At 36.5% G+C, this 27,900-nt stretch overlaps 1 protein-coding gene across 7 annotated transcripts in view; it reads right to left on the reverse strand.

Moving 5' to 3' along the window:
- Positions 1-595: 595 nt before the first annotated feature.
- BACH1 (BTB domain and CNC homolog 1) overlaps positions 596-27,900 on the reverse strand; it is a 45,593-nt gene continuing 18,288 nt past the window's right edge. For 3 of the 7 annotated variants that reach the window (XM_037013250.2, XM_037013251.2, XM_017645487.3), the window contains 4 exons: positions 16,226-16,519; positions 11,846-13,192; positions 9,999-10,205; positions 596-4,366 (listed from right to left, as the gene is read on the reverse strand). In XM_037013250.2, coding sequence (XP_036869145.2) covers positions 3,911-4,366; positions 9,999-10,205; positions 11,846-13,192; positions 16,226-16,459 — 2,244 coding nt within the window. In that variant the 5' untranslated portion in view covers positions 16,460-16,519 and the 3' untranslated portion in view covers positions 596-3,910. The other 4 variants (XM_073231440.1, XM_037013254.2, XM_037013253.2 and 1 more) reach the window with 4 other exon arrangements.

Below are 27,900 nucleotides of genomic sequence, written 5' to 3' on the forward strand. Positions count from 1 at the left end.
AAAGAATATGTGTTCTTAGGTCCTCATAGAAGAGAAATCATCCCTCAGAAACGGCTTTCTTAGGTCTGAACACTGTAAGTCTGCCTAATTACAGAGTTTACTTTTAGCTAATTCACTAAGCCAAACAGCTACAAAGCTGTGTCCTCCCACCTGGCCTCATGAGCAATGTAGACTTTACCCACCCCCAGTTTATTTCTCAAACGGCCCAGACCATGCCTCGCATCACCAATAAGTCTGAACAGCTGCTCAGCATGATTACAATGTTTTGATTAGGAGTCGAATATAACACAGAAGAACTGACTCAGCAGGTTAAGACTTTAAAAATTAAGGACCAATAGAGATAGCACCCCCTGAAAAAGCCCTACATCTCTATGCAAAGGCTGAAATTTGCTAAATCAGAAGCAAGGCTAAAATCTGCACCTCATCGAACTCTTGAGTGCTGGGAATATTTTCAGGCATGATAATCTTATAATGAAAGATTCCCTCACACAAATGCCATAGTCATAGTGATTAATGATCAAAAGACTAAAATTAGTAAATTCATATGAGAGGTGAGAAAATGGAAATGGAGTGTACAACTCTTATTTAATCAGAAGCAATTTTAGAGAATTTTATTTAACTGTTAATTTATCACCAACGTCTAACATTTATAGTTCTGCTACATTTGAATAAGCACATTAGGAAGAAATGTAAATTAAATACTATGACAGTTTACTTTCAATGAAACATGATCTTGATAGTTTATGGGTATATAAATTTAGTGGTTTTATTGCATTGTTAGAAAATTATATTATGAAAGATACAAAAAAAATTCAACAGATGTTATTTCTTTATTTTACATTTGACATACCATCTTTGGCCATTATGGCTTTAAATTTTCACTCTGCCCAACAGGTTTCAAAGAACAGTTTATTACATGCCCTTAATAAAACACTTAAAATATTTACAAATTCAAAATAGATGTTTCATTGACTGAGAAAAGTTCACCTGAGAATCATTACATTGCCATTTGTTTTTTTTTCCAAGCTGTTAATGTGACTGAATGTCCACATGCAACCTGTATCGTCTACTGCATCGAATATATTTAATTCCTTATTTAAAACTGGTTAAGCATTAAGCTATAGTAAACTGTTACAAAATTTACAGATGAACAATCAAGATTTATATCCATGTTTTTTTAATATAACAATTTAACAAATTATTTGCTATAGTGTAGAACTGAAATAATAAAAATGTTAAGGTAATGTTATTTTACTGAGTTAGACCTAACAGCTTTTTTGAAAATCACAAACACTGAGAAAACCAACTCAAAAAATTAGGAACAATAGTCATGTAAATATGAAACATACAAACTGAAAATAACCTTTCCAGAATTCTGCATGAAGGAAAAGATACACATTGTATACACATAATCCTGTCATTTGTCCTCTGCAGCTTCAAAAAAAAAAATCAAACTTAAAACAAATTTTCTTAGAAAAAACTTTAGAAGTTAATGTTAAAATAGGCATGAATGTGTAATGCTATGCAATATATAGAAAACTTCCCCAACGTATGGCCAAAAGACAAAAGATAAAATCTTTTTTATCTCTGTCTCTCTGTATTACACCTTAAAAATCATGTAGGTATGAGGTAGTGTAGTTATTTGTATTACATGCTGGCTATTAAAAGTAATGCTGTATTTTACAAAATATCACACTTGGCCAATAATCAGAATATCATTAAAATTAGAACCCTTAATGTTAAACTGTTTATCTACAGAAAGAAATTTAAACCAAGTGCCTTAAAAATCATATTTAAACTCTGGAGACAGCTAGGTTTTATCATAAAATACTAAGTAACCTTTCAAAGCAGTTATTTACAGTAGCAACTGAAGCAAAAGACTGACATTTGCACATACACAAACTGATATGACAAACAGCTGAGTGTACACTGAGGTAGGAAGTCAAGGATTCCATTGGCTTGTATAAGATTTTACATTTTGTAAACCAGAAGATTTTCTATTATTTTATATTTTGAAGTTAAAATTTAAAATTATAAGTATCAAAGAAACAGCTACACAAGGATATACATGTATATACACATGCAGACACACACAATTCTGGCATTACCAGAGAATCACCACTCTCCTTGACAAATTCCAGAGTATACTTAGAAAAGCCTCTATAAAATAAACAAGCCCTACTAGCTTTCTCTTACAACTAAGTCAGGAACAGAGATAATAAACAAACCACTTAAAATATACTAGCAGTATCTCCCCCATACCTGCCTCAATCAAAAAGGTGACACTTGACAAATTACTTGAAATATCAAGTCTGGTCCCATCTACTGTCCCAACAGAGGTCTACTTGCTTCAGACTCATTCGTACACCATCAATACACCATCAATAGTTGTCTCCCACATAAACTACACAGGTCCTTCACTATACGCAGGATGCAATCTGTAGAAGTCTTTCTCTCAGGTGTCTGATCTTGGTGAAATGATGGCTTTTCTAATCCAAACACTATAAATTGTTCCTTTGTACCCTTTAACACTGGGTTCTGCAAATGTTTCTGTGAATATGAATATATGCAATTCTTTTTAATTGTTGAGAAGGTACATTGTTTGTCACTTTCATTTGACTCTCAAACAAGCCTACAACACCAGAACAGTTTAGAACCACTGCAAAATGCTGCGGGGTAGGCACTGAGAACATAAAAACTATAGTTTGAAAAAGAATTAAATAATCGCAAAGACTGACTTTCAAATGCCCAAGTCAAAATGATTTGTGTGCCCTTGTATACCAGATCTGGGGAAGAGAGAAAGATTAAATCTGGCTTCCAAATTCAAACCCACAATGGAATAAGATCAAGTTTCATCCTATTTCACAAACCCACAGGGATATTCAGATACATTTTTATCTACAAAGAAGCTTTTTACAAGTAAACCACAGGACGTCAAAAATAGGATGAAAAATGGACTGCCACTCCTGATAAATGTAGGCAATTTTCTTTTCCCGTAATGTCTGGTTTTCTTGCATGGATGACCTATGGCGGAAAAGCAAACAGCCTTGCATTTTGGTAAACTCTCCATGATTCTAGGGCAACTAAGACTATGCTGTCAATGCATTCATTCCTGCCACTGTATCCCAAACCCCAGCTCTTCTTCCCAAGGAACAAGAATGTTAGGAAACAGAAAGATGATGATGGACCCAAAGGTGGTAGAGACTTAAGAGAAAAAAAGGGGGGGAAATGTCCCTTTATCTACTGTTTTTGCAGCCAGAATTTCTAAAGTCAACATTGAGGAGGAGCAGAAGCCTCTGCCTTCAGCCAGCTGCCTGTCCCCATTCCCTAAATAATCCCAGTGTAGTTTAGGAATCCCAAAAGAGACCAACTAACCAATCACCTCTGGTTTTAGTAGGAGCTGAAGAGCAACACTTCAGCATTCAGGCAAGGTGAACTACATGAATACTCACAAGCAGTTGACACCTTACTTCTGAGTAGAACTAACTCTATCAGCATTACTTGGGGAGAATTTTCTTTTAAACCAGTATGTTGCCAAAAGGTCATATTATTAAACTTCTGCAGGCTGCTTCTTTAGTAGGAACCCTCTCTGCAAGCATCTCAAGCTGTAAATTGTTTGATACACTGCAGTTTTCCATTCTCTTATTTTGAATACTGAGAAGAGGTATTACTAATAGTTATCACTTTAGAACATGAGTTTTTAAAGCCTTAGTACAAATCACATATGTGATTTTCCCATACCCAGGAGGCAAATCATTTCAGCATCTCCTGTGGAAATCAAGGAAAAGTCAGGTTGACTTCAGCAAGTTCCCTTAATAACAAACTGTGAAACAGATGGTTATACCAGACCTTCAGGACAATGTCAAAACTACAGTAGAAAATGAGATGTTTTGAAAAAAGTGATTCAAGTTTATTCATCAGTAGTACATTTATCGGTCATCTGCTGGCAGAAATCTGAGATGCCACCACTCTGCCGACAAGGTTCCACAAGCCCAGCTTGCTCGGGGGCACCAGGGGCAGTGGGCTGTGACTCCTGGCCCCGTGCACAGCCCAACTCACTGCTCTTCATGCTGGGATGGCAAGGGCTTTGCTCACACACAGGTGGCACAGCTGGAGGCCCCACAGGTGAACTCAAAATTGATGGTAAGGCAAGTTCACAATCAGGAATACTTTTTTCTTTGTCAGAAATTAAAAATGAAAGCGGGCAATCTGAGGCTGAGTACTTGGCGAGTATCTGTATTTGTTCTTGACTTAGAGCTGCTTCTTTACAGACTTGCTGGCAAAGTCCAGTTAGGTTCTGCTTTGTCTCCCCCAGAGTTGACAAAATGTGATCTCTTTCCTTCAACAAGCTCTCCTTTTCATTTTGCTGTGAAGGCAGGAAATAGAATACAAATACTTACGTTTATTGGCTCAGTCAGCCTTCCTAAGATGATCAAATATTACATCCATGGTATCTTCTCATCAAATAAAATCACATGGAATTTTGCATCCCTCATCCAAAACTCTTAGGCCTTAGGCATATCTTGGGATTTAGAATTTTTCAGATTTTAAAAAGGTAATATGGATGCACACTTAATTCCTCTAGCAGGGTCTGGGGCAGCACCCCGCTATCAAACATCTTTATGTTTCTAAATAAAACACATTAAAATATCAAATAATGCACAAAGTAGGATAAATAAAGACTACAAAGGCTTATGTCAGCTTATGTCAGTTTTTTAGCCAAAAAATTTGTGAAAAACTTGCACAGTTTTCAGAGCTTTTTGGATTTGAGGAGTGCAGACAAACAAGAGTGGACTTGACATTTTGGGTGGACTACAACCCAACAAAGTGCAAGTTCACTGATCATAACTTCTGCAACTCAAATCACTTCAAGATTCTAACAATGAGCAATATTTGTTAAGCATCTATTTTGTGCCAGATATTTTGCTAAATGCTTTCAAATATGCAACCTCAGCTATGTAATTCACAAAATGACTCTGTTGATCTAAGCATTATTAAGTCCATTTTATAGATGGGACTCTATAAAGTTTAACATACCCAGAATGAGACAGCTAACAGGTGAGTTACTAAAGTGTGAAGAATTTGGGGGGGACAAATTTTGCATTTATCAATTATTATTTTTGTTGCTATTATTATTAGTATTTAAAATTTTTATCCCTATAGAAGAGTCTACCACAGAATTTTCTCAAAATTTTCCTGGTTCCTGCCTTTCTATCCATCATCACTTACTGAGGCTAACAGCATGTCTTTTTCCATTTCTGTCCGTCCTCATCCTTCCTATTCTACCACTGTTGCTCCTAATCTAGTATGAGCTAGGAAACCAAATAATCAAGCTATTTCTAAAGTAAGAGTAAATAAATGTTGGTAGAAGGTCAAAGGCTTCTCTTGTGACACTTATGACAACTTTCTTGGCTTTCTGCTTGTTGGCAGATTCTGGGAGCTGAAGCTGCAGGTTAACACTTAGACGTGTTATTTCACAGTGATAATCTACACTGGCCATCCTTTAGATTCTTTTCCGGAGCACAAGCTAAAAGGGTAAAAAGAAACTTGCTTTTTATATAAAATAGTAACAGAGTAAGAAGTACAAAATTTAAACTGCTGACTGATCTTAGTAAAAAGTACTGTTACTGTTTTATATAAAAAGTTTTTTCTAAAAAAATTGTGTGAATCCAGGTAGTAGTTTTTAAATATTTCAAGGGCATCTACTATCTTGAGAAAATATGCAATGACTGTGAAGTACAAGTTTTTATATTGCAAAGTATTCTCCAACCTGTTCAGATTTTTATACAATTCTTCTGTTTTGAAAAAACTAGAGAGAGGTCAAGAATTTATGTATTGTTACACATATATATTTATATATAAATGAATAAATAAAACCAAGATCAAAACCAATTTACTGAACCAGTTCAACAAGCCCATTGTTTTCTTACAGGAAGTTCTATCAGTTTTAGCCTTCTGATAAAATCAGTCTGCAGGTGCCTAGAGAGTGAGAACAGCGCCTACCAGTACCTTCCCAGGGAGGGAACACATTCAACACAGTCAATTCCCGCACTTCTTTTGATGGCCTCTCAGAAGTCAATCCAAATGAGAATGGAAACAAAGAGTCCAAAACATAAGAAGAATTCTTCCTCAGTCACAAAACTCAGCCATGGACTTCTCTATCAAAGCTGAGATAAATCTCTTTTCAAATAGCAATAGACAAAATTTCAACTGTTGGTTGGCCTTTTAAATTAAAAATGGTTAAGCAAAATGAGTATTTGAGCTTCCTCCCAGAAATTACAACTACTACTTAACCTACAGCTACTATGAAGATGACAAATATTTTATAATTTCTGTATCTTTAGATAAACATCAGTATGATCTTAAATATTCTCACTGCTCCTATCCAACTAAGTAAAGGATGACATGACTAAACTCTTTAAATACGTCCCATACAAGATGAGTTGCTTCCTTACAGCAACTAAAACCAGCAGGTACAGTACTTTACCATGACTATTTCTGTAAGTTAAAGGTTCCGCTCTGTTTTCTGCACTTACAGCTAACTCGTACAAGAGTAAGTTTCCAGCCAGTTAGATAACTTTTTCCACTTCACTCTTATTTTAAAACATAAATTTACTTCAACAGCACTTAGTTTAATAACTGTTAAATAAATAAAAGTAGCTCAACTTCATCATTTCCTGATTAGCATTATCAGTCACCTCCCAAACACACTCAGTACCAGTGTCATGCTATTTCTATATTTTAATTTTCTTATAATGTAACTGTATAAATCATAAGTCTGAAGTGCTGTAGCTTTATTCAGATCTATTTAAAACATGAATAAAATTGGTATTCTGGTACTCTTCCGTATTTTAAGACAACAAAACAAATTTACATCCAAATCCATGTTTTCAATAGCTTGTACACAATATTCATTCAAATATATGAAGTTTTAAAAAAATATTTTAAATATAACTCACCCCAATAAAGATAAGGAGTGGAAGAACTTGGTACCAAAAGAGCCATATGACAGTGACAATTTATTTCAGATTAGAGTATTCACTACTAGAAAATAGTGACTAACAGTTCCTTACAATGTGTAAAATCTCTGTTCACAGAAATATACAAATGGCTCTTGAAAATATTAATTAAAAAGCTCAATTTCATTCATAAGAGGAAGAAAAATAAGTTACCAGGAGATACGAGTTCTAGCAGACTGGAGAAACCCCAAAGTTAACAATAAACTCTTTACTGAGATTGTGAGCAGAAGGACACACAAACTCTGCTGGAGGGAAAGCAAAATGCTAGAACACCTACTAAGCAGAATTTATTACATCTAACAAAAGTACAAAAGAATTTACCCTTGATCCAACAATCCCACTTCTAGGAATCTATCATGAAGACACATGTTCTTAAACATGAAAAAAAAACGTACAAGTTATTCACTGCAACATCCCCAATGTCCACCAATAAGAAACTGGTTTAGATAAACCATGTTATGGTCAGAGCGGAGTACCAAAGAGCTGTAAAAATCATGGCAACCTCTTTGAACTAGGAAAAACATGGAAATCCTGGAAATCACTTGAGTGAAAAGACTAAAATACAGAACAGTATATAGAAAATACTTCTATGTAACAGAAAGGTAGTAAGAATACACATAAATATTAACCTGTTTTTAGAAACACAGGGGCAAAAAATCCAGAATTAAGCAAAATTCATTTGCTTAATGAAAATGGTTCCCTGTAGGCAACAGCTAAGAATTGGGTACATAGACAGGAAGAGATCAAATCTTTGGAGTATAGCTTTTTTCAACAGGTTTCACTTTTGACCAAATAATGTTTTATATATTCAAAAATTAGAAAAACTTGAAGAGCAAATTCTTTAATAAATATAAATAAAGTATTGTATATAAAATTGCTAAGAAAGAATTACTTCAAATAACTTTCAAACTGCAGTACTATGGTATATATTTAAAGACAAAAAAAGGCTAAAATGATAACCAACAGTATAACAGTAAGAAGAAAAAGGTAGTATTTATTGAGTAATTGATATGTTCCAGGCACTTTCCTAAATTCCTTGGATTCTTCACTTATTTAATCCTCACAAAGGAGCATCGCCTCTATAAAGTACTACTATTGTCCTACTTTACGCTTTACGGATGAAAAACCTGAGGGACAGAGAAATTAAATAGCCTGCCCAAAATACAAAGTGCCACAGACTGGAGTCTGACACAGAATTCCATACTTTTAGCAACTGTATCTTCCACCTCTCTCTGCTGAAGCAAAGGTAGAGGGAGAAGAAAGTCCAAAGAAAATAGCAAGGCCTCTTCGTGCTAGATATCTGAAATTTAGTAAAAACATTAACTGCCCAGCCATCCAGTGTCTGACTTCAAAAAATATAAGTAAGACCTGTAAGTCAGGAAATAAAATAGTTCTAAAGGCTAATAGCTACTCTACAACATACCTCTTCATATCCATGTATAAAATAAATTTCCTGATGAAACAAACTTGAACAATCTACAGCTTTTTTTTTACTTTGTGTTACTTTCATTTTTTTTGTTTTTAGGAGAGGAAGAAAACTGGATAAACTCTACTGACAGCTAGAAATGATCACTCGCTGAGGGGGATGACAAAAGTATAGGGAAAAGATCTAAAAGTGTAATTTTATTTACATTTCAAACAGCTCTACACAACCCAACAATCTCTGCATTACTGAACAGAAAAATAACTAAAGATAAAATGCTACACTCTGCCTAAAGGCAAGTAAGTGTAGCATTTAATTCAAAATGGATAATAAGAAAGAATACTAGTGCCTATAAGTATGGACTAACGTATACCCTGAAAGTGCTGGGTAAATATTACTTCATTTGTAACTTCTTGTTTGGTCCTAACCACTTTAACATTCAGCAATATCACATAGGTTTTTTTTTTTTTTGAATTTCTCATGCCTCCATCTGTAGAACACCTGGTTTCTTTTTCATTTTTTTATACAGATGTTTCATCTTTTTATGTAGTTAAGCATCTTCATCTTTCTGCATAATTAAGGTATATGCTCAATATATAAATAGTACATTTTCATTTTTCTACTTTTTTGAAGGCATATAAGGGCAGTTTTTTTCTAAATTGTTGTTGTTTAATTTCTATTCATAGCAGGAATGAATGTTCATGCTTGAAGACTTGCTACAATCACAATTTTAAACTTTCATCAACAATTAGCAAAGATCCAAACCTGAACATTCAAGGAATGTTTTTATACTACTTCTAGGCACTGTTTCCCTGCTGTCTCTAACCATATTTTTAGCTTTAGCTAGCCTGCATTATCACCAGTCTTTCTTCATACAATGCTTCCTTCCACCAAGCACTAGGGGAACAAAGAAATATGGATGCACATTAATTTTACCGCATTAGTTTGTTTTTGATGTTGAAATAAAAAAAAGATTAAATAAATTAAGAATTCTTCTCTCTCAGGGTCTCTGATAGATATTAACATTTCCATGTATTCATATCAGCATGTGAATTGTTTCCCCTAAGACAGAAGACCTAAGTTGGTTTGTTTTGGTGTCAAGCAAAACAAGTTATCAAGTCTACAGTTCATTTAAACTAACAACTGGAACATTAGCTTTTACACACACCAAATGCATCACAAAGAGATTAAAGTACTTTATAATTTCTTAATCTTTATTCAACCACTAAGAATTAGGTCAATAGAAAACTATCCTTAATTTGTGTATCACTTAACGAAACAAAAGCACCCAGAAAGTTCTCAACTTACATATTACAGTGAATCAGTAGAACATTTGTATAAATAAATAATCTATGGACACCTTCATTTTTTTAAATGTCCTAAGCTTTCTGAAAATGTCAAATTATTTTCTTAAAATGGTAATTGGTACATTTTAAAATCAATGTATAGTTGAGCATTACATTTGACTTAGAAATTGAAATAGCTATTTCCTCTACACAAAAGAAAAAAGAAATGAATATGGTAGAATTTAAATAACAAGAAACTTGTATACTTACAAGCTTCTCAATTTCTGATTCAAGATTCTGTATACAGTCAAGCTTTCTCTTGCGACAGCGCTGTGCAGCTATTCTGTTTTTACTTCTTCTTCGAATATCATGGATACAATCCAGTTGTTCTGGAGTTAGCTTGTGCATTTTCAACAAGGATTGAAAATCGTTTCGAGAGAGTGAAATTATTCTCTGTGCATTAAATGGCAGTTTTACCTAGGACGTGACAAAAACATTAGTAATTGTTGCTGTATGTTTGTAGATAAACCAAGGAAGGGGAAGATACACTTCCATGTTTTCCACTGAATTTCATTTGACTTACAAAAACACAAGACCTCTATTCCTGATTTCTATACAATCCCTTATAAAGAACACTGACAACTGATATTTCTAGTCTATTTTAGAGAGGGGTGCAGGAGACAAATAAATTGAAAAGCAGATTTTTTTCATCAAATCAAGCAATTAATATAATATTAATGTATTTAAAATGAAACAAATGTGTTATTTTACTAGGGCATGTTAATATCCCATAGATATCTTTAAACCTCTTTCTGTGGTATTATTAATGTGTTTTCACCCAAGCCAAAAAATAAATCTATTTGTATTCTTTGATTTGTATTACTGTGTAATACTGATTTAATACTGGTGTAATTTTACACTAGCACTTTCTAAAGCATTTCAGAAAATTTATTTTTCTGTCAGAAAAATGGTAGTTTCTCACATTACTCATTTTTAAAAGCTACACATTTCACTAGTCAATGTAGAAATGGTTAGAAAAACTCATGAGTATTTTAAAAGTCATTTTGAATATAATTTAGTTTGGAAAAAGGGGAAGATAATTTTCTTTAAATAACCAAACTGCAGAACAGTTTAATTACATTGATTATCAAACTGCAAATGAAACACCCGTCAGTTTTTCTGACAACCTACTTAGTCTGTCTTCCAAGCTTACAGAAATTAGTAACAAAATGTTTTATAATGTCTTAAAAGTGTTTTACTTTTGACATTCTTTTCACAGTTTCCAACACTAGATTTATAAATTTCACAAAAAAATCTATAGATGTAACACATGCATACATAGTACTTCTTAAATCACCCATCACCTCCTTCCAAAATCAAGGCAACAAAACGTCTTCCACTCTTTCAAACCCTTGTCATCCAACAGCTATAAAGCCAGAGAAAATGAAAGTTAACTAAAAAGCCCTTATAATTACTGGAATTACAGTAACGTTTTATAAAAAGCAGCCAGTGAACACAAACGTTTTTACACAGAGTACACAGATCAAACTTGGTATGATGAATGTCATACAAGCAACATGTAACTCATGCTAAACTATTAAGACATTCATTAAATTAATAGCTGAAATGGCTAAGGGAAAATGTAAAAATTAATGGCTATGAAAAACTAACATAAATAAAGCTCTGCATTAGAAGCCACATTCATATTACTAGTCACTGCTAAGTCATTAGTGACTAGTCACAGGTCTAGAGATCCTTGTGGCCATGACCAAGACTAAATGTTTGCTGTACTTTTCAAGAAGTTAGCATGTAATGATCATAGAATCCTTATTCTTTTTCCTCTCGGGACATGGCGTTTGATTTAAACAGTTAAACAGCAAGTGCAAATCCCTCCACAGTTAACATAAATACACCTGCTTGAAATACATGAACACAGAAATCCTCCCAACTTCATCACACTTGTTTGGTATTGATCACAGTTTAACTAACCATGTACAGTCTGCTCTTTACTTCCTCAGCCTGCTCATATCCCTAGTGGTGCAGCAGGAGCTAGCACACAGTTAACCTCACTTCATGGTTGTAAAACAGTGACTTAACAACATTCATTTTCCCCTCACCTCACATTCTTGTTCTCTGGCTGAACAGGGCTCACTGTCTCCTTCAGTATCCGTCTCAGAGTCGTCTCCCAAGCTAATCACACAAGCATATGGACAAGGTTCCTGCTGGGGTTCTGAAACATAATCATCACTTCCAATTTCCAAATTGCTAGAACAGCCTTCAGTACCCAGAGTACTTATAAAAGGGCAGTTGACAGAGCTTAACGTAGTGAAAGTCCTTTGACCCGGTTCTGGGCTCTCGCTGATCCTGATTCCTAACCAGGGACACTCAGACCGCTTCTGTGAGTAAACCTGTCCGGAACCATCTTTGGCCACAGGTGAGAACTGCACCTGGCAAGGGGAGTCTGTGCTGCAAATATCACTCCAGAAGCCCCTTGCCAGGTGTTCGGCCACTTCCCGCTCCACGCTGCTCCGCTCGCTGGAGGCAAGGCTACCGTCTTCCCTGGGGCCAGAGTCAGATTTCAAATGTAAATCTTGACTTTCACCAAATGTTTTCTCTTCTCGAACATCTGTACCTGATAAAGGCTTTTCTGTTAACACTGCTGTGTTCTGCATACCAGCAAAATTCAAGTCACCATATTGGTCATACGTGTGTAAAAGAGACAGAGAATAGAGCCCATGAGGGTCTGAAGAAGAATTGTGGGAGAAAGGATTCACTTCGCTTTTTTCTGATGGGCACTGAGAAGCAGGATCTCTCTTCTTGGTTTCCACATGTTCCATTGCTACTTTACTTTCTTCACATTTTAAAATCACCTGCAAATCTGCACAGTCCTGTGTTCCTCCTACACATTCATTTTCCAATGTCTCGTTTTGCTGAACTGAAGATGTGTGAACATCTTTGACACTGGATTCCACAGTACGGACTCTGTCAGTGCCAAATGCTTTTTGGAATTTTCTGTATTTGGGGCATAAAGATGGCAAAGCCAGAGCAGCATCCTTTTCTAAGCACATGGATTCATATGTTTGACTGGCACTGTCTTGAAGAGGAGGTGATATTTTTGCGTTTCCTTGATACCTATGGAGTTTCCACTGAGGAGGAGTCTGAACATTTTTATTTTCCAAAAACTCCTCCACTTCATCAATTTCTAAATCCCTCTGGTCCAAAAGGGAAAATTTAACGTCTGTTTTCTGACATTGTGACGGGATGCATTTTTTTCTTGGGCATTCTTGCTGGTCTGCCGTGGAGTCCAAAAATTTAAATTTGAGAAACTGAAAGCAGGATTCCTCAATATCATGCACACCTAAAAATGCCACACACTTGCACACTTCATCCACATTCTCCTTACTTAGAATCAGTTTAGCAGTGTAGGCAAACTGAATTAAAGGTTCAAATCCTTTAACTGTCACCTGTTAATACACAAAATAAAAACAAACATGTCACTTGAAAGCTGGCTAATAGATACAAGACAAGCAGAAGAGGAACAGAGATGAATAACTTATTTGTGATTAAGTACAAAATAAGTATTTTGATTTGGTAAAGAAAAAATATTCTTCTAGGATATGTAAAGCTAAGGGAGTCTGGAAGAGCACACTTACCACCTTATTCTTTGGGACCACATCCTCCACTCTGTAAACCCCATTCTTAATGATACATGAATTATAGTTTACTCATGTGAGGGAAAGGCATAAACATTATCACAGTTTTTCCACATTAGCTAAAATAAATCATCTAGAAATAAAGCAGGACAGACACAACTTGCAACACATACGTAGTCAAGTGCCATGAGTCCACTGCCATCTTAGCTCCATGTCGTTACTGTATTCCAAACAATTCCAACTGCTATAAGCTACAAAAGTGAAATCTTAAGGATAAAAAAAATATATATCTAAATCACTTACAGTAGTCCTGATCTATGGTAAATGCAGCAAATGAGACCTACTGTCTTTATCTCATGCCAGCTACTTCTAAAAAAATCTTCAGAGTTAGACTTAAAAAGTGATCTAAGTGAAAAAGCACGCCTAGTACCATTTCAGCAGAGATTCGTGGACTTAGGGTAACAAAATCTTTAAGCAGAAATGTGCACATTTACATTGAACCTGCCTCTACAAAGTGAGGGGTAAAGGGAAGCCACTAGAGTGCAGAGAAAACCTTGTTCTGAGTTAAAAAGAAGTGATTTTAAAACACTGAGTTCCTGTAAAAATAATCAAGATGTTATAATTTTTTTGCGATCTTCTTAAAAACATGCTGAGTTATGAGCACTTAACTTTCAAATGGCTAAAATAAAAAGTAGTGACACCACCAAACACTGGTGAGGATTTGGAAAAACTGAATCACTCAAACATTGCTGATGGGAATGGTACATCCACTTAGAAAAACAGTTCGGTAGCTTCTTATAAAACTAAACACGCAACTACTGTATGATCCACAATTGCACTCCCGTTCTTTTAACCCAGAGAAATGAAAAGTTACATTTCATTATAAAAACTTGGCCACAAATGTTCACAGAAACTTATTTGTTAACAGCCAAAAAGCCGAATGAGCCTCATTTCTTTCAATGGGTGAATAGTTAAATAAAAACTGATACATCCTTACTATGGAATGCTACTTGGCAATAGAAAGGAATAAACTACTGATCCACACCACCTGGATGACTCAGGGGAAGTATGGTTCAGTAGAAATAACCAGTCCCAACAAGTCACATACTGCATGGTCCCATTCAATGTTTTTGAAATGGCAAAACTTAGAAAAAGAACCCAGATTAGCAGTTGCCAGTGGTTAGAGATGGAGGGAGAGAGTAAGAGAAAGAGGCTGGAGGGTGGGAAGGAAGTGGTTTGATTATGAAAAGGGAACACAAGGGATCCTTGAGTATTGGACGTTCAGTATCTTGACTAAGCCAGTGGATATGATACATGGACCTCCACAGAGGATAGAACTGTACAGAATTTCAGACACACACACACAGACACACACACACAACTTAGTATAAGCAAAACTGAGGAAATCAGAATAAGATGTGTGGATTGTACTAATGTCAATATCCCAGTCAATATCCTGATATTATATTGTAATTTTGCAAAATATCACCATTGGAGGAAATTGGGAAAAATGTACTAGGGATCTCTGCCTTATTTCTTAAAACTGCATGTGAATTTGCAATTATCTCAATAAGGTTAAAAAAATTTTTAAATAAGTTCAAATAACCAATAAAGGCTTTTAAGATAGTGAGTTTTTGTAACAATATTTTCAGTCTGTCGCTATGATAAAACACTTCAAATATTTGAAAACTTAGGATTTACACTCAAATTAGAATGAATGAATGCATACATCCATATACATACATGCATACACCTTTTCTCTCATGTCCATGAATCAAACTGTGCTCTGACTGGAAAGTCTTACTAAGTAATTTGAAAATACAGACCATAATAAGTGTTTCTTTTTAAAAACAATGACTAACCTACTGTTGGTCTTTCTTGTCATTTTCCTGGAATTGCATTATGTGCTCTGACCACTGCCATACAACTAACTAACAACCTGCTGACTCCCCAGACTGAAACTACAGTTTCACGGAAGTATGCATGGCCAGCAACAAGCTAAACTGCAGCCTTGGTATCCATCACAGAGCAGCCCACACAGGCCTGAGATACTCAAAGAAGTTATACCAACTTTCTCCAAATTCCTCTTAACTTCTAATCTGTGTCCCAATGCCACAGGCTCAACGCTCTTCTAGATGCAGTTACTAACTATACAAAGCAAGCTGTTCTAAGGAGAGTCAGTGTAACCAGCACTCTGGCCCAGAGAGAGGACTCTGGAAGCAGGATGTTACCAAGAACCCAAACATGTAGGTGCGTAAGTCCCTCAACTAGCTGGTGGGAAAAAGGTGTGTAAAAACGACGTTCTGTAAAGATGATACAAATCTTTTTCCTACCAGTGCATTAGGCCCAATCTTAAGACAGAAGAAAGGGGAGAGTGAGAACACTTATATAGCACCTCCTTTCCATGAGGGTAAGTTTTAGAAAAATGGATGACTTACAGAACCCTAACCCCGAACACAAGTTCCCATCATAGAAAAAGGTCCAAAGGGAGAGAATGGCACATAGCAGCGCCAACCTCGTGCATGACCAGTCCAACTGTCCATAATCCACTGGCAGTTCCCTGCTTTAGTCATTTTATCAAAAATAACCTAACAGTGGGTCAAGTTGTTCAACTGCTCAATAAATATTGTTAACTAACATCCAAAATTAATAATTTTACATGTAAAGTGTCATGATTTATATGAAAAAAGCTAAAGAAATGTATAATTGCAAAACCTGGGAACTGTTCCTTGGCCTTGTTAGAGGCTGTGTTTTATTTTTAACTTTATAAACCATAAGAAATTTAATTAAGTTAAATTAAATTAAAATCATAGTCGTCTCCAGAATCATGGACCTCTCTCTCACCTCTTCTGGGAGAGTGATGTTAAGCTCTGCATCAGCCTGGCCTACAATTCTCGAGTGGAAATAGCTGCTGCATGCTGCCAGCACGGACCGGTGGGCACGGAATCGCTGGCCCTCCACGAGGATGGTGGCGTCGCACAGCACGTCCTTCTTCCGCTGATCATTGAGGCTGAGCAGGACATTGGTGCTGTGCACTGAAGATTCATAGGCAAAAACCGAGCTCTCACTCAGAGACATTCTGCGTAACAAACGGTGTCGGGAAGTTCAGTGAAAGCATGCTTCTAACTGGCCTTGAACCTGTGAAGACATACATGATTCCACTTCAATGAATCCTGTTAAACTGTTTTTAAAAGTGATGGTGTCAAATATAAAATACTCAACACTAAATGAAAATGAAAAGCCTCTGGAGAACCTAGAAGCATTTATTCAATTTACCTCATTTAAAATAGGTTCTTGATAGCAGTTTTTCTAATTTTAGGAAGAAGGGTCTCAGGATAAGGGAGGGAAGAACTTTTTGAACCAAGGAGTTCATGGCTCTCTGAAAGTGATACATTTCATGCTGAGGAAAAAACCTACAGTGAGCAAAGAGATGGGTCTGGGAAATTTCTGGGTGGCATCCCGATCCTGTTGCTTTAAGACATTAATGGGCAGGTGTGAGTAGGTCCCTAGAGATCACACTCTGGGATGAGACTGAACAGTGCAACAGGCCTATGGCAGTCACCACTCTCCATGCCCCATTCCCCAACACTGGACAGCTGTTAAGAGGGCTTTGTGCTTCAACAGGGACACATTCTATAAAAGGTAAAGTTCCTCCAACAGAAAGAAGCAAATGACTTCTTTAAGAAAAAGACTGAGATTTGTCAGACTAGATCTTAGTCATAAGTCTTTTTATATAAGTCTTTCTTTACGCTACAAAATGCTTGCAACAAGTACTATTTCATCATTAAGTAACATGGTTTACCTCAGTTTTCTCAACATATTAAAACATAAGAGAAAATTATCAAGAATGTACATTTTTTGTCTGTTCAGGTCTTCTGCCATTCTTTAATCAGATTATTTATGTGGGATTTTTTGAGCAGGGTATTGAGTTACATGAAGTTTTTTATATTTTTTGGATATTAGACCCTTGTGAGATATATCATTTGCGGGTGTATTCTCCCATACAGTAGGTTGCCTTTTCATTTTATTCATGGTTCCTTTGCTGTGCAGAAGCTTTTTGGTTTGATGTAGTCCCGCTCGTTTATTTTGCTTTTTCCCTCCTTTTTTGAGGGGACATATCCAGAAAAAAATTACTAATGCTGATGTTTAAGAGTTTACTGCCTGTTTTCTTCTGGGAGTTTGGTGGTTTCAGGTCTTATATTTGGGTCTTTGATCATTTCCGGTTTATTTTTGTGTATTGGGTGGGACAGTGATCCAGTTTCATTCTTTGGCATGTGGCTGTCCAGTTTTGCCAACACCGTTTTTAAAATCTTATTTTAAATATATAGTTTATGAGGGCATTCAATTTGGTATTCTTTCTTTTATACCTACCATCACTTCACAAGTATCTCTAATATAACAAAACTATTTCTAATGATTTCATATGAGAGCCGTGAATTTCATGTGGCTTTGACACTTTCACTATTATTGAGTATTTAGGTTGTTTTCAATTATAAATTATAGTATATGATAAATATCTTTTGTGCATTAAACTGTGTTCACATTCTGATTACTCCCTTAGAAGCTATCCCTGAAAATAAAGTTATTGGTTCAAAGAGCCTGAGCATTTTAAGACTCTTACTTAAGGTTAAATTGTTTCATGGAAACTGGTCAAATCTACATTTCTCTCTACAATCTTATGAGCACTGAATGTTATCTTATTTAAGTTAATGTTGTCTTTGATAAATAATACTAATATAATAAATAATAAATTTTTCCATATTTGTCAGCCATTTGTACTTTCTCTGTAGTGAATTGTCTGTTCACGTCTTCTGCCTATTTCTTAAGCTCGGATCAGGTTTTTCTTATGAATTTATTTAAATACAACATAAAAATTTTTGAAGTATAAAAAAAAAAAAAAAGAATGCACATTTTTTAAAATACACACTAACATATAGTAGCCTCCGAACAGTTTTTGATTTACATTACCAGCACTAGTTCACTATTAGTTTAAAAAAAAAGTTGTCCCAATATATGTATGTTTATCTATGTATTTCGGACACGCACTACTCTCCTTACATTACTTATGCTGTAAAACACAGAGAGGCTGAAAGCAAGAGATTAAGAGAAGCTGTAACATTTTCTTCTGGACCTCAATGGCAGTGGTGAGCATGCCCACCATAGCATGGTGACCAGTTTGATGGAGGCTGAGAAACTCCTCCTGGGTGTCACGGTATCTTCAGGCAGTGAGTGAGGTTCTTCCGACACCTCACTCACTGCCTGAAACATAAAGTCCCCAAATGTTCAGTGACTGAATAAATGTTACCTTGCTCCGGTTCACTATACTCCAAACAAAAAATGAAAGGAGAAATGAAGACTAAATTTCAGACAGACCAGGCCAGGGGTGAATTCTGCCTCACAGATGGGCTGTTCTGGTCACAAACACATGAAAAGCATCTACAGATGTTATTCTACTTACATGTTTATTTTTTAAATGCTCAATATAGCTAAAATGTTAAGTTCCTCAGAAGTAGTCAATGAAAATAACATCTCTCATTATGTGGTTTAACTTTTAAACTCTATCCAAGGTTAAGGAGCACAACCTATCATTTACTGATTCAGCTCACCACATGGAATCCTAGCAACTTCAAAATTTTGCACTAGAACTAACTGGACTTTTGGGTTGTGCCCATATGGAAGAGTAGTAAATTCCCTTCAGCAAGTGGTCTTAATATTTCTGTTATCAACACAAACAATTAGTATTAGGAATAGTAAGGAAGAACTATCATTCACAGAAACTATGTACACCTCATGTGTGCAGAACCACAAAGACCACTGCCCTCCACTTTCTCTAAGACTGTACCCTCCCCCCGCCAAGCCAGACTCAACACTGACCACTGCCTTACTATGTTCCTGCACCCAAGTCCCCAGCCTTCTTACTCTTTCCTGGCATCTGCCTTGCAAGCCATTAAAACTACATTAATCTGACTTTCACACCTCATCATCTGGCAGAACATAGGACAGCCAGGAAAAACCATAAAAACACGTAGACTGGTGTCACCATAAATTAGTGAGGTGCAGTCCCAGGGTCTCAGTGCTGCTTACCAATTCTTTTGTATGTCCCTGTCTCCCGTTCGCCATAAGAGCCTTCCAAGTTGCCACCTTCCTCCTCAATGAGCATCTCTCCAGGTGACCACCATAATTGGGATACAATTACAGAAAATATATCCCTCCCCGGATCTCTACAGACTCCCTGTCCTGTTAAAAACAATCCATTAATGTCTGCTTTTGATCTCATAATATCCTTGCTTCTCTGGAATTTGGTACCTTAACACCCTTTCTCACTTACTTCCAATCTCTCTACACTGGCTTCTTCTCATAGGCTTTGTTCATGAAAAATACTAACTACTAACAGCAAATTTTCATTAAGCTCTATTCTGCACCAAGCACTGAGCTGAGTGCTAGATACAGCTGGTCTTTAACCCCTCACAATAAGCCTACGACATGGATGCTTACGTCATCCCAACTTCCCAGATGAGGAAGCTGAGGCTCAGTGAGCAGGGTCTTGGCCAAGATCAAAACATCAGTAAGACAGAGAAGGGAGTTTTGCCTCAAGCATTTAACTACTACATATTCTGTCTGCAGTTAGTATTTGCTGAATGTACAGTATGGACTCACTGAGTAATGTGGGCAGCAAGGTCTCACTAAAGCTACGCATGAGAATAAGGAAATGGGCCTCACAAAAAGCCAGGAACAAGGGAACTGGACCTGAACTTCAAAAAGAGGACTCTGGACTCTTCACACTGGAACCTAAAGGTTCTCTGGATACCAAGGGGAGTGCAGCAAAAACTATCCTCTACCTTCACTCTAGAGCAGCCGTTAACCCACATGTGCCTGCGTGGCCCTCACCATTTACCTCAAACTCACAAAGAAATTATTCTTGGCTCAACCCCCTGTTGAGGCAGTTCTGGGTGGCACATCACTTCACAGGCTCACAGCCAGCTTACAGATTTGCTGTAAGATACAGATTTGGGTGATATGCTGCAGCTGAGAGAAGCTAGAGACTCAGGTAAAACCAACAGCCACCCAGGAGGACCCCTCTGAGAAGGGTCAGTCTCCCTTAAAGTGGACTGAGCACACATGTGCCATGTCTGACCTTGCTCCCACCAGAAGCCTGGGACTCACCCCCCACACCTTCCACATTCAGCCCCTGTGTACAATCTCTAACGGAGACCTGGATCCTCTGCCCCTCCCCATCTGCACTGCCACCATTCTAGTCCAAGCCTTCACTGGGTCTTGTCTAGACAAATGCTGTTCAGCCTTTTGCAATGGTTTACAAGCTCACACATGTACAAATATAGAAAATAAGTGAGACAAAGTTTCACACATCAAAATTTAACCCTTACTAATGCAAAGTACTGTGATTTCCACTTTTTTTTTTTAAATTGTGATCTACTCAATTTCAAGAACCACTAAAAGACCATCACCTCATGCACTGAAAACCCAAATCCTGTGGCTAAAAGCACAGGGTCTAGAATCATACACTGCCTGGGTTCAAATCCCAGCTCTGCCACTTACTAGCTGTATGGCCTTGGGCAAGCTGATTAACCCTACAGTCTTGGTTTCCTCATCTATAAAGCAGGGATAACAAAAGCACCTCACCAAGTTGTTGTGAAGTTTACCTGAGATAATGAGGGTAAAGGGCTTAGCACAGTGTCTGGCCCACAGCAAACAAATAATATATACTAGCTGCCATTAATGATGATAATAACAAAAGCTTCATCCCCTCAAAATTCCTCTTGATCCCCTCCAATTCATTCTCCCACATTAAGGGATTTCTCCCTTGCCAAAAACCCAACGTCTTCCAAATTATGATCTATTCTAAACCCTTAGCATGTCCTCCAAACCTGCACAGTCAGCTTTATTGTTAATCCAGCCTAACCTCAAGCCTTTGCCTTGCCCTCTTGCTGTACTCCAACCCCACCATCCTTCTTCCATGCCCCACTGGCACTAAGCTCCTTCCAATCCTAGGGCCCTTGCACAGGCTGTGCCTCTTTCCTGAACTTTATTCTTCAGCTGCAAACTCCTCACCTTTAGGTCACAGCTTAAATGTCAAAACCTTGCTTAACTTGTTTTCTGCCATAACTCAAGCATATACGAGAGTACCGGGCCCAATTCAAGTATCTGCTTCTGAATAACTGACTTGGCATTTTCAGTACAAATCCAAACCCAGATCATCTATACCTTCTTCCACACAACACAACTATTTCAACATGTACAGGAACAATGTCAATGAGCCAGGCACTCAGAGAAGTCCTTGTAAAGCTTTCCAGAGTCAGGTGAAGCAACAAGGAGCCTCAGCTCGGGGAACCAGAAACATACCTGCAAGACTCGGCAACTACAAACAGTCAATACAACTGACTTGCATGAGTGAGGTCACCTCAACCTTGGCCTCAGTGGCATGAACCCTACAGAAAGTTATTCTGAAAGCTGTTTTTCTAATTCTGAACACCATCTCAGTAATCCATTTTTACCTAACACAATGACTACATCAGGTGAGAATGACATACATCCGCCATAAATGTTAGTCACCTAACATTTTTCAAACCTAAAAAGTAAGATATAGTACCTCCAAGGAACCTTCCAGACCTAAAATTCTCTTAATTTATTAACAACAAATTTAGAGTCCTATGTTATACCTGACCTTTCTATATTCTTGGAAATATGTACTATTGTTAAAAATTAAAATGAAGGTCTGCTGACCTTAGGAATTTGCTGATTCATTTAGTAATGCTGATAGAGGATGAACAGGCATTTTAAAGCTTCCTGTACCTCAATTTGGAAATAACTTCTGCTCTCTGCTCAGTATACACAATTTAAGTTTTAATATGGTCACCATTTGATGTTTTTGCTTTCAAAATGATAAAGAAATAAAACTAGATGCTGTGGCTTTATCACAATTTAATAACTTTAAGAGTATTTTACTTCAAAAAGATTTTTAAAAACCTAAGGTGAATATTAGATCATAGGCCAGATCTACAATACTTCATAACAGATACTCAGAAGGTAACCGTGTATAAAGATGAAGTTCCTTGTGTACAGAAGAGCTGGAATTTTGTTTAACTTAAGTCTCACAGGACTTCATGTTTTTTTTAATTCTCAATGTAGAAGGGAACACAAAATAACCTAACACCAGGGTTCATTTCAAAGAAAAGAACTATTCTCCAAATATTTCTTATCTTCACTGAACAGCAATGCATGTTCTTTCTACAAGTGATTACCTGAACCACACAGTAGACTCAGTGCCATGAGAATACAAATAGAAGTCCCTACATTCAAGAACATCACCTAGAGATTTTTTTTAAATGAAAATGATGCCTAGGGGTAAAAGATACAACAAAGACTATTATAATCAACTGACATAGGAATGTGGACTTACCTAAAAGTATTTATTTGCAATACCTTCAAAAAAAACTACTTTCTGGTCAATTGTCATTTAACTACATACCAAATTAATGAGAAAAATTATTTCCAAAAATAATTCTGTCAGCCAAGGGTTTGTGTGTGTGTGGATGAGAAGTGGTTAGCGACCTTGGAGAGCAGACATAGTGAAATGGGCAACTGTCTTGGCTGCTATGTAAAAGCAGCACTCTCCATCTGCAACCTGGTTGAGCTCCTTGACTCCCCCTTCTTTTAGTGACCATCTGAAATTTTTGCCTTTTCCCCTTTACTACTTCTGCCTACCACCACCTCCATCACCCTGTTAACTGCTTCCACCTCTATCAATTTCAGGGCAGGGTCTTCAATGGCACAGTAGACAGGCAAATTTCTCTTACCACACCACCCTTCAAAGGCTCCCTCCTAAGCTTCAAACTCCCCTAAGTCAGTTCCTGCCAAATTGCACCCAAGATACTCAAGAGTTCAAGTGTTCTCCTGAAATTAGGTAGCCTTACCTCCTGTTTTGCAAGTGGATGGCAAAGAGCCAACAGTATCACCTGTGTACACCTTTAGTCCTTTGCTTTTAAGGGCCTTTATAAAAAAATTAGTTTTAAATTTAAGATGCAGATGCTCACAAGTAACTTTTTTAAAACATATCTTTTCTTGTTACATCACCAATTTGTAAAGAATCTCAACATCAAAAAGTCTGTAGGAGTTTAAATCTGAGACAGTCAGTCAGTATTCTTCCCAACACTTAAGACCTGACTCACCAGCCAGGAACAGCCAGGAAGAATAACTCAGTGACCAAGATTTGCTTTTCTTTAATTTTTTGCAGATCTTAATTATTACAACTGTTTAAATATCATATCTGATAATCACATGCTCTAAATTCATTTCTCCCAGCCTTATGAAAACATCTGAAGTATGACTGAATAAGGTACATGGATGAATGTACAAAAAAAGCTGAATGAAAATGGAGAAAAAAAAATTTGAATTAAGTAGCAGATGATCTTACAGCAGCACCAAAATGATATAACTTTGTTTTTTAAGGACTTGTACAAAGATATTATGGTTAAATAACATGGAAATCTATGTCAAAACTAGGTACTAAAGATGCTGTAACTTCTTTAATGAGAGGTGGGGTTAAGGGAATTGCTACAATGTTTGGCAGCTCATAATTATTACATTTTATGAGGTTTCATACAGGGGAAAGTGGTATTTTTTCCCTTTTCCTAATATTAAAAATTATATATTTAGCAATAAAAATTATATATTGTTATATTTACTTGGTCTAATTATGAAGCTAAAGTTATGCTCAGAGGAGAGAAGCCTGTATAGTTAGAGAAGTTGAAAGGTATTTACAGATTCACCCACTCAGAGGTCAGAAATAAAAGGTTTTTATTTCCCAAGTCAACAAATTCAACTTTGATAATTCTGTTAAGTTTAAAAATAGCTTGAAAGGGAATAAAGGAAGACAGAAGAGAAGGAACACAGGAAATCCAAGCTCCAAAACCAAAATATGAATAATGGATTCCACTGTTTTATACCTTCTTACTACAAAGACTTTAAGAAACGATGAAGTCTCTTATTTGCTTAACATATTTGGCAGCTACTTGATCCTTAATAGGATTGTTATATCTCAACTGAATTTGACTATGTTATGAAAATATAAAGTAGCAACTAGAATTGGCCCACACCAATAAAACTAATTTACTGAATACCTATTTTTTATATGAACTTGTGAGTCACAACTGTATTTACTGAGATATGATTTACATTGAACTGCACTATCTAAAGTGTACAATTTAATGAGTTTTGACACTTATATATGTGCATGAAACCACCACCACAATCAAGATACAGAAATACCCATCACTCCTCAAATTCCACATGCCCCTCTGAGGTCCCTCCCTCCCTGCTCCCCTGGCTCCAGGTAACCAATAATTTACTTTAAGTTACTGTAAACTAGCATGCATTTTCTATGGTGTTTACATAAATCAAATCACATGTTATCAACTCTGGCTTCAAGTTTTCCTCACTCAGCTTTATGTCAATCATATTGCATACATCACATGTTTGGGGTTTTTTTAATTGCTGAATAATATTCCATTATATGGATAAAGCAAGTAAAGATGTACAATTGCACTGTTTCTAGTTTAGGATTGTTATAATAAAGTTTCGATGAACACCTGCATGGACATACACTTTATTTCTCCTTGGTAAATAAATATGTAGGAGTAGAAGAGCTGAGTGATAATGGCATGTTTAATTTCTTAGAAATCACTAGACAGTTTTCCAAAGCAATTGTATCATTTTACTTTGCTATTAGAATTACATGGCAATTCTAGTTGCTCCATTCTCACCAACCCTTGGTATTTTAGCCTTCTTCATCTTTGTTACCCTAAGAAATAGACAGTGGTATCTCACTGAGGTCTTATTTGCATTTCCTGATGGCTAATCATGTTGGGCATCTTAATACATTCTTACTGGCCATCTGTATACCTTCTTATGTGAAGCATCTGTTTAATTCTTCTGCAAATTTTTAACTGAGCTGTTAGTTATGTTTTCTCTTTACTGAATTACAGAGGCCAATATAATTTTATTTAGGACTGCAATGAATGTATATACCAATTTAGGGAGAACCAATATCTAACAAATGAGTCTTCTGGTGCATACACATGGCATATCTCCCCATTTGCTTAGATCTTTAATTTCTCTCAGCATTATCCTGATGTTTTCGGTAAAGGGGTTTTTATGTATTTTGTTAAATTTATTCCTAAGTATTTTATGATTTTTGTAGTTACTACAAATGTACTTGTTTGTTAAACTTCATTTTACGGTTTTCTGCTACTATATAAACATTAAGTTGATTTTTTTTAAACATTAACCTTGAATTCTGCAACCTTAATTTGCTTATTAGTTGTGATCATTGTAGTTCCTTAAGATTTTCTATGTACATAATCATGTCATCTGCAAATAGAGCTTTACTTCTTTCCCATTTTTATACCTATCTCCTTTTCTTCCCTTATTGTAATGACTGAATGAGAGAACTCATCCTTTCCTTATTCCCATAAAAGTTTTCATTAACAGTAGGTTTTCAAAGATGAGCAACAGATGGGCAGAAAGGATATAGTAGTTACTATCCCAGTTAATTTAGGGCTCCTACAAAAACCTCAGAGGTAAAAAAAAAAAAAAACCAGAGAGTGAAAATTCCCCAAAAGTGAAATTCCCAAACTCACTCCACCTCATTCCTACAAAACTTTCTAAGTATTCTCCTGAGGCATCCCTAAGATCCCACAATCAGAAGACAGAGATGAGAAGGACAGAGAGTGATTGCCAGGGAACACACCTAACACTGGAAGACTATCAGAACCTCACAAACGGCAGCCAGAAACTCCAAAGATCCCCAGGGATGGATAACACAGAATAGCATTTTATAGCTTGATGACTCGCTGTCACCTGAGCAAGTTACTTTACATCTCTCTGACAACTTCCTTTATTTTTTGGTAAAGTAGGGACAAGAATGGTACTTTTTGTTGAGATAGTCAAATGAAATAATATAATGTTCCTAAGACAGTGCCTGGCACATAACAAGTGCGCAATAATTGTTAGCTATTTGAATTTGGTGTTAGAAATGCTTGAGTGGCATAGGGAGACACTGAAACTGTAGGGAAAGAAATGTAATAGCTACTGAGCTTTCCAGTGCCCAATACTGACATAGGTACAATAACATGAACACTGTTACTTGGTTTTCAACTTTCAGAAAGCACAAATAATATTAGACTTAATTATGGATATAGAATGGAATGTAAATATTAATCTTGACAAAATAAAAGTAAAACTGATGGAATCAAAGAGAACTAAAAAAAAAGGTACTATTTCTGCTTTCTTTTTTTTGGTATCATTAATGTACAATTACATGAGCAACATTATGGTTACTAAACTCCCCCCAATTACAAGTCTCCATCACATACCCCATTACATTCACTGTCCATCAGCGTAGTAAGACGCTATAGAATCACTTGTCTTCTCTGTGTTCTACTGCCTTCCACACGCCCCCACATACACCAATTATGTGTGCTAATTGTAATGCCCCCTTTTCCCCGTTATCCCTCCCTTCCCACCCATCCTCCCCAGTCCCTTTCCCTTTGGAAACTGTTAGTCCATTCTTGGGTTCTGTGAATCTGCTGTTTTGTTCCTTCAGTTTTTGCTTTGTTCTTATACTCCGCAGATGAGTGAAATCATTCACTTGCCTTTCTCCACCTGGCTTATTTCACTGAGTATAATACCCTCTAGTTACATCCATGTTGTTGCAAATGGTAGGATTTGTTTTCTTCTTATGGCTGAATAGTATTCCATTGTGTATGTGTACCACATCTTCTTTATCCATTTGTCTACTGATGGACAATTAGGTTCCTTCCATTTCTTGGCTATTGTAAATAGTGCTGCAATAAACATAGGTGTGCATATGTCTTTTTAACACTGGGCTCCTGCATTATTAGGGCAAATTCCTCAGAGTGGAATTCCTGGGTCAAATGGTATTTCTATTTTGAGTTTTTTGAGGGACCTCCATACTGCTTTCCACAATGGTTGAACTAATTTACATGCCCACCAGCAGTGTAGGAGGGTTCCCGTTTCTCCACATCCTCGCCAACATTTGTTGTTGTTTGTCTTTTGGATGGTGGCCATCCTTACTGGTGGGAGGTGATACTTCACTGTGGTTTAAATTTGCATTTCTCTGATGATTAGCGATGTGGACCATCTTTTCATGTGCCTGTTGGCCATCTGAATTTCTGCTTTGGAGAAGAGTCTGATCAGCTCCTCTGCCCATTTCTTAATCAGATTATTTGCTTTTTGTTTGTTGAGGTGCATGAGTTCTTCATATATTTTGGATGTCAATCCCTTACCGGATATGTCATTTATGAATATATTCTCCCATACTGTAGGATGTCTTTTTGTTCTACTGATGGTGTCCTGTGCTGTACAGAAGCTTTTTAGTTTGATATAGTCCCACTTGTTCATTTTTGCTTTTGTTTCTCTTGCCCAGGGAGATACATTTATGAAGAGGTTGCTCTTGTTTATGTCCAAGAGATTTTTCTAAG

The sequence above is a fragment of the Manis javanica genome, chromosome 3 (genome assembly GCF_040802235.1).
Source record: "Manis javanica isolate MJ-LG chromosome 3, MJ_LKY, whole genome shotgun sequence".
NCBI lineage: Eukaryota > Metazoa > Chordata > Mammalia > Pholidota > Manidae > Manis > Manis javanica.